This window comes from Giraffa tippelskirchi, chromosome 7, assembly GCF_054371585.1.
Source record: "Giraffa tippelskirchi isolate mGirTip1 chromosome 7, T2T-mGirTip1v1.2.pri, whole genome shotgun sequence".
Classification (NCBI taxonomy): Eukaryota; Metazoa; Chordata; class Mammalia; order Artiodactyla; family Giraffidae; genus Giraffa; species Giraffa tippelskirchi.
The window spans coordinates 896859-905190 of NC_137281.1; the positions used below are offsets into that span (position 1 = coordinate 896859).

Consider the following 8332-nt stretch of genomic DNA (forward strand, 5'->3'; position numbering starts at 1 on the left):
ACTTTCACACATAGAAACTAGGTTACTCCATCCAAAAACAGCAGAATAGAGTCTTCTCAAGGTGACATAGAACATTCACAAGATAGACCATATTCTGGGTCAGAAAACACACCTTAACAAATTTAAAAGAAGAGGAATCATATAATGTCTGAATTTAGACTGCAGTGGAATTAAATTAGAAACCAGTAACACAACGATAACTGGAAAAAATCCCCCAATATTGAGAAATTAACAATACACTTCTCAATACGGGGGTAAAAAAAGAAATCTCAAGAGAAATCTTTAAATATATTGAAATAAGCAAACACACCACTTGTTCAAATATGCAAATGCAGTGAAAGCAGTGTTTACAGGGAAATTTATACCACTGAATGCATACATTAGAAAAGAAAGATATAAAATCAGTCATTTGTGCTTCTACTTCAGGAAACTAGAACAGGAGAAAATTAAATACAAAGGAAGAAAAGAAATGATTAAAAAATAGAGAAAAATCAACAAAGACCAAAAAAAAAAAAAAAAAAAAAGCTGGTTCTTTAAAATGACCAAGAAAATAAAACCACATTCTAGTCAGGCTCATGAAGATAAAAACAGAGAACACAAATTAATAATATAAAAAATTAAAAATAAAACATCACTATAGATAACATGGAGATTAAAAGAATAATTATGAAAAATATGAGCAATCTCCAACCCCATGAATTTGATCATCTAGATGCAAGGGATCAATTCCCTGAAAGACAGTCTACCAAAACCCACACAATAGATAATCTGAATAGGTCCATGTCAATTAAAGAAAATGAATCAGGGGACCTCACTGGGGTTCCAATGGTTAAGCTCTGTGCTTCCACTGCATGAGGCATGCATTCAATTCCTGGTCAGGGCCTAAGATCCTCCATGCTATGCAGTGTGGCCAAAAAGAAAAAAATGAATCAGTAATTAATAACCTCCCAAAAAGGAATCCAACTGGCTCAGACTGTTTCACTGCTGAATTCTTCCAAACATGTAATGAGAGAATGTATTATACAATTCTCTACAATCTCTTTCAGAAGACAGAAACAATGGGAATACCTCCCAACTCATTCTGTGAGGCCAGTATTACTTTAATACCAAACCAAAAACATTAAAAGAAAACTATAAAATAATATCTCTCATGAACATAGACACAAAAATTTTAACAACTTTTAAAAGTCGATTAAAAAACTGTATAAAGAGAATTATATACCATGACCAACTAGGCTTTATGCAAGTGAAACTGGGTTAACATTTGAAAGTCAATTAATATAATACCTATCAATACTTAAAAACACACACAATCTCATCAGTTGATGCAGAAAAAGGACTTTACAAAATCCAACCTGCATTTATGATATATAAAAAAAATACATCTACTAGTAAACTAAAATTAGAAGAAAAACTTCAAATTGATAACCTCAATAAAACCCTCTAGCTATCATTATGCTTATTAGAGAAAAACTAGCTTTCCCACTAAGATGAATAAGAAAGAAGGGTGTTCTCTCTTACCACTCCTTTTCAAATTTTTATTGGAAGACAACTAATACAATGAGACGAGGAGATTATACAAAAGGTATATTGATTGGTATCAAGTTATATAAGTTCTTATATTTTGGAATGCTGGTAAGTCACTTCAGTCGTGTCCAACTCTGTGTGACCCCATAGACAGCAGCCCACCAGGCTCCCCGTTCCTGGGATTCTCCAGGCAAGAACACTGGAGTGGGTTGCCATTTCCTTCTCCAATGCATGAAAGTGGAAAGTGAAAGTGAAGTCGCTCAGTCGTATCTGACTCTTAGAGACCCTGTGGACTGCAGCCTACCCGGCTCCTCCGTCCATGGGATTTTCCAGGCAATAGTACTGGAGTGGGTTGCCATTGCCTTCTCCATATATTTTGGAATATTTACCCCTTAAATATATGGCTTGCAAATATTTTCTCCCATTAGGTAGGTTACCCTTTGATTTTATTGATAGTTTCTTTTGCTGTTTAGAAGCTTTTCAGTTTAATTAGGAAAAGGTATACTGATTGGGAAGGAAGGAAAATTGTCTTCACTCTCAGATGACATGATCAGGTACGTCAAAAACCCCAAATACAGACACCCTGCCAAAATATCCTAGAACTAAGAAGTAATTACAGGCCACTCTTGCCTTCTGAGATGGCCCACATTCTGTGTGTCTCTCTCTAAATAAGCCTGCTTTCATTAAAAAACAACAAAACAACAAAGTTTTCAGGATACAAAGTTACAATATAAAAACCAATCACTGACCTATGTACCAACCCCACAAAAAACTGAAATTTGAGGCTAAAAACTCAATACCAAGTACATTAGTACAAAAAAAAAGAGAAAAATAAAGTGATATTTAGTTATAAATCTACCAAGACATGTACAAAGGGCAAAAGCTTCAAAATGTTGGATTTGGGTGTGATTTCTTGTCTATGACAACAAAGGCACAAGCAACAAAAGAATAAACAAGATACTGGACCTCAAAAAAATGAACACTCTTTTTTTGTTTCATACCTTTAACTTAATGTCATCTGTCAATTATACCTCAAGAAAGGTATAGGAGAAAAGGAAAAAACTGGCTTATTGTACATCACAGGGAACTATAAACACAGTAAAAAGGCAACCACAGAGTACAATAAGGAATTAATATACAGAATATATGGATGAAGTCTAGAACTCAACAACAACTAAAAAACCAATCTGATGAAAAAATGGGAAAAGGACCTGAATAGATATTTTTGAAACATATACACGGGAATTCCCTGACAGAAGAGTGGTTAAGGCTCTACACATTCACAGCCATAGGCCCAGGTTCAATCCCTGGTGGGAGAACTAAGATCCCAGAAGTCGACGTGGCTTGGACAAAAAAAAAAAAAAGATACAAATGGCCAATAAGCACACCATAAGAGAAATGCAATGGAAATGGTAAAGATATACCACTACACATCCACTAGATGGTAATCATCAAAAGACAGAAAATGAAGCTGTAGGCATGTATGTAGGGAAACTGGAACCTTGAAAAAGGCTGTGGGAAGAATAGCTCACGGTCTGTTTAGTAGTGTCCATGTCAGTGACAACACTCTTCTGTACAGACAGGCACAAATAAATGTCAGATACATGGTGACCATGGTCCACAAGTAAGAAAGACAGGGCTGGCCCTGGGGAAAAGAAGAAAGGCAGGGCCTAGCTCAAGATAGAGGAGGGTATGCAGGCCTTACCCCGCATGCATACAAGTGCAAAGTTCTCCAACATGACATCAAGGTACAGTTGTATCTGAGCCTCATCAAGAAGACGCCATTCTTCCTGGGAGAAGTACACGGCCACATCCTCAAAGGTCACATGGCTCTGGTGTAACAGGGACAAATAAAATCATGAACAGTCTCACACCTTCCATCTTCTCACACATCTCCCCTACTGTGCAACCTGATGGAGCCCGCCGAGACCTGGGGAAGAAAAACTCTCTCCTCTGATCTGAACTTCCCATTGCCTCTGGAACACACAGGCATTTAATTTCAAGCTGAAATTCTGCTCTTCCTTGTAGTTTATTCCCACCAGAAAAAAACAAAAGACCCGCACTTACCTTAACTAGTTTAGCCTCACCTCAAAGCACTTTGACATACTGGTATGGGTTTCAATGTTCCATACTTCCTCCATAGAACCAGTGTGCACTCACTACCCCAGGCACGGGGTTGCCAAGGTCCCCAAACGGAAGTGTTGGGAGAATGCCAGGTTAAGAGCCCCAAGACCCTCCTCAAATACAGAAGATGTATGTGTGAAGGTGTGAACAAGTAAGGGACTGGGACAACCTCTATTTACTAAACGTTCTTCTGCAGCTGTGGGAATCAGTGGGAACATGCAGGCCACAGAAGAAAGTGACCAGGGCAGTGCTCCAGGGGCTCAGGACTTGCCAGGGCAGCTGTCTGGTACCACAGCCAGATAACCTCAGGCTGACTGGCTAACATCTCCTGTGTGACTCCATCCTCAGTACTACCTTTTATCAGCTGTGAGCTTTGAGGAGCCACAACTTTACATTGCTCAAGTCCTCATCAACTCCTACAGACTTTTCTTCCACTGAACAGGCCTTGGAGAATTTTTAAAGGCCCAGAGATCATGTGCTTCCTTTACTCAAAACTCTCCAGCGCTCCCAGGGCCCTAAGAAGAAAGGTACAACCTCTCATCTGCCACTCCACGTGCAGCCTGGCCTCGAAATTTGTTTTTTGAAGAAATAGGATGGACTCCAGGTTCCCCAACGTTCCTGGTTCAGTTGCATCTCCAAGCCTGACCCACATCACATTACACCTGCGGTCAGAAAGAGGGACACCACCCCTGAAGGCCTCACTGCACTGGGCCAGGGGCATGAGATAAAGTGTGAAAAATGGGACATTTCCTGCCATATCAGTAAACAAAAAAGATGTCACAGTGATCAGCGATTGCAGCCCTCCAGTGTGAGCCAGTGAGCCCTAAGGGACTTCAGGAAGGAGAGTACCTGCCATTTAGCAGCCAGCAGACTACAGTCACTCCTATGCTGAGTCCCGAGAAACTCAGGATATGAAAACACAGGATACTGGCCCCCAGATAGCTGAGGTGCATTCAAAGGAGTTGTGGAGCCCTATACTGAGATCATGACTCAATGGACATGGGTTTGGGTAGACTCTGGGAGTTGGTGATGGACAGGGAGGCCTGGTGTGCTGCAATTCATGGGATCACAAAGAGTCGGACATGACTGAGCGACTGAACTGAACTGATACTGAGATCACAGGACAATATCTCCAAAATTAGCCAAGCTCCAGGGCAACCATTGTCATGTTTGTTATGAGCCGTTCTGTTCCTAACCAGCCAGCTCCAGCCCCCATATGACATAACATACAGAATCCTGACTAATGACCTAACATTACCCGTCTCCACAGGAATTTTCTTTTCCTTGAGGCAATAAAAATAGTCGGAAGCCCTTCAGCCACCCGCTGTTCTAACACTCTCCTGGCGGCTCTCCCTGGTCAGTTAGAAGTCCACCCTCTGTCTTTGCAGCGCCCCTCTCTACCTCTCCCCTTTGTTCTCAATAAATTCGCTCTAGTCTAAAATGCTTTGTGTCTGGAAATCCTTTTTCAACTAGAGCTCAGATTGCCACGACAGAAATGATTTGTGAGCCCAGACTCTCACATCTTCCCATACACAGAAAAGTGCTTAATTCCTTAACTTGGGTTATCTGACTTTCCTTAACAATGATCTTTTGATGTTCAAATACCTGCCCTTTGTTGCAAAATTTCTATATAAGCTGGCTTTGTTAGAGGAAGCACACTGACTGAAACCGCCTCCCCTGGCCAGGTACCACAGTAACATTTGCATGAGTTGTTTTACAACAGGAGGTCCTGGTAAGGAACACTGGAACTAACAAGCCACCACCAACAGGGAGAGTTCAGGAAAGGTAAAAAAGTGACATCAGGTATCCAATCACCTCCCAGAATCCTCACTGGCATCCATCTTGGCTGAACAAGGTGTGCACCACCGGGAAGGACTCTGAGTCAGAATGATTGGCTAAAGGCAACCAAAGCCAATCCCATCACCATAAGACTCCCGACTGCAACCCACGTGGCAGAGCAGTTCTCCTGGGCTCCCTTAACCTACTGCTCTCCCACCCAACGCCCCTTCCCAATAAAATCTCTTGCTTTACCAGCACAAGTGTCTCCTCGAACAATTCATTTCCCAGTGTTAGAGCCCGCTTTCGGGCCCTGGAGGGGGTCCCCCTTCCTGCAACAGCTTTTCCCTTCACCTCCCAGGGTTGCTTGAGATGTTTCTTGGGCTGGAAATCCTAAAAATCCCCACGGGATAAAACATAACTCAACTTCTGAGTTGTACTTTTTTTAAGGCCACAAACAACGTGAGCGGGAACCTGCTCACCTGCGGAGTTCACATTCTGTTGTGGAAACGGGCAGCGGAGAACCCGGAACTCACTGCACTTACCTGACTGGGGTCCTTCAGGGCAGGCACCTCCATGAGAGCTTCTTTCCAGAGTGGTGCGGCAACAGTCCACTGGTCAGGTCGGACTTGGCGCGGACACAACCTGCAGGCGGAAGTGTCCCCAGCTCTTACGCCGTCCCCTATGCAGTGCCTTCGAAGACCCTTGCGCTCTCTCGGCCTGTAACCGGCCTCCCAACACCGCACGCTCAGACTTTCCGTCCAGCTCCACAGACTTGAGAGCAATCAAAATGTCCGCCAGGAAGACACCGGGAGCCCCTCCCGGGAAACGCTCCCTTTCTATATTTTTATTGGATAAACGTCGCTGCTCCATAGCGCAAACGCTTCTGGGTAATGTAGTTCCAAGCCCTCAAGGAAGACTGGTCCACACCTGAAACTTTCTGGCAGAAAAAGCCAATATGAATTGCCAGGAGAGCTAAGAAGTGACCTCTAGGGCTGAAGAAGGAATTCACCCTTCCTAAGGGAGAGGGGGAACCATTAGAACATGTAGCCTTTTTGTCCCTAGGCACATATTTGTTGTTGAGACTGTGGATCTGGTAAGAAACTCTGCAGTGCGATGTTGGGAGGGAGGTGAGGGGTCAAAGGCGGAAGAGGAGGTTTTGTTTGTACTGCGCAAGGTCTTAGACTTCGCCATTGGCTGGGAATAACCTGCGGAAACCGACCTGGTCTCCTACTGTCGCCACTAGGGTCCCTGCACAGGCTCCGATGGCGGAGGTTGAACTGACGGCCCCACCTCAGGTAAATGCTGCGTGCTCAGGGTTCTCCCCTGCCTGTGTCCCCACCATAATATGAACGCCTTGAGTGAGAGGCGCCTGATCACATTGCTTTATCTTGGGCCGTTGGTCCAGGACAGTAAGGCCTTCAGGAGTAGTGTCCCTATTTCTGAGCAACACTGTGCTGTGTGGGTGAGGCTTGGAGATGGAACTGCAGCAGGAACATCTGGAATCCTGAGTCCATCCTGCTTCTGCAAGTCGCAACATTTGAGGCCAGGCTGCACATGGAGTGGCAGATGAGAGGTTGTACTTTTCTTCTCAGGGCCGTGGGAGTGGAGGAGAGTTTTGAGTAGAGGAAGGACACGATCTAAGTTAGGCTTTTAAAAATTCTGGAAAACCTGTTCAGTGGAAGAAAAGTCTGTAAGGGGTGATGAGGAATTTGAGGGAGAGGGAAGTTGTGGCTTTTTCAAGGTCACAACTGATAAGCAATAGCACTAAGGACGGAGGCATGGAGGAGATGTTTGCCAGTCATCCTGAGGTTGTTGCCAGAATCTTGGCTCTGGGCACCAATGCCAAACAGAAATACTGTGACAGAGTCATGGTGGCGTCAGCTACAAATTGGTACTTGCAAGAGCATTTGCTGGGCTTCACAGGTGGTGCTGGTGGTAAAGAACCTGCCGGCCAATGCAGGAGATGCAAGAGACAAACGTTTGATCCCTGAGTGAGGAAGATTCCCTAGAGGAGGAAATGGCAACCAACTCAAGCATTCTTGGCCAGAAAATCCCATGGACAGGCGAGTCTGGCAGGCTATGGTCTATAGGATCACAAAGAATCAGACACGACTGAAGCGACTTAGCTTGCATGGACAAGAGCATTTGCCAGCGATTGACAACAACAACAAAAGCACTTGCCATCTGCCTCTGCAGAGACTGAACCCTGTGCTGCTCTAACTGCCCAGCTTCAACACCTGCTGAGGGGAATTCAGCGTAGATAGTGAGGCACTTTGTGCTCCAGGGAAACTGATGGAACAGGTCTTTCAGATAGTTAGATATTTTCTGGAACTGATTTCATGATCCGAATCCTAGCATCTCTTCATATCTAGAAAAACACTAAATCCCTTCATGGTGACATCAGTTCCTCATGACTAGCAGAAAACCTTTCCTAAGTGCTAGATTGTATGGAACTCACCCTTCACCAAAATCTTACATATTGACCTTCTGCCACTGCCTCTTTGGAGCAGTCTCTCAGGGCTATTTGAGGTGCTGTTTCCCAGGCTGCAGTCCTCATTTTGAGCCAAATAAAGTTTAACGTGTGACTCTCAACATTCTACATCTTTTTAGTCCACGGAGGAGAAAGAGTGGTTTTATTACTTTGCATATTGTGGGTGAGAGGCCTGGTGCCATTTTCTGAGTTTTGAGACATTTCCTTTCTTTAATTAGCAGACTGCTAGTAGCTATATAACATCCAGCTAAAGACTAGCGGGGGGTGCGGTGGGGTGGGGTGGAGTGGGGGTGTGGAGGTGGATGGGTGCCATTTGGCAGATGCAAATCTGTTCTCTATGTCTGTAAGCCTGTTTCTGTTTCTTAGATATGTTTATATGTAGATATGTTCATTGTGTCCTATTTTTATAAG

General features: G+C 43.8%; 1 protein-coding gene across 2 annotated transcripts in view; it reads right to left on the minus strand.

Annotated features, from left to right (window-relative positions):
* The window catches only part of LOC145514434 (uncharacterized), a 60915-nt gene extending 54701 nt beyond the window's left edge, over positions 1–6214 (minus strand). For both annotated transcript variants that reach the window (XM_081512220.1, XM_081512215.1), the window contains exons 1-2: positions 5973–6214; positions 3233–3359 (exon numbers count right to left, since the gene is read on the minus strand). In XM_081512220.1, coding sequence (XP_081368346.1) covers positions 3233–3243 — 11 coding nt within the window. In that variant the 5' untranslated portion in view covers positions 3244–3359; positions 5973–6214. The remainder of the gene's footprint in view (positions 1–3232; positions 3360–5972) is intronic.
* Positions 6215–8332: the final 2118 nt, after the last annotated feature.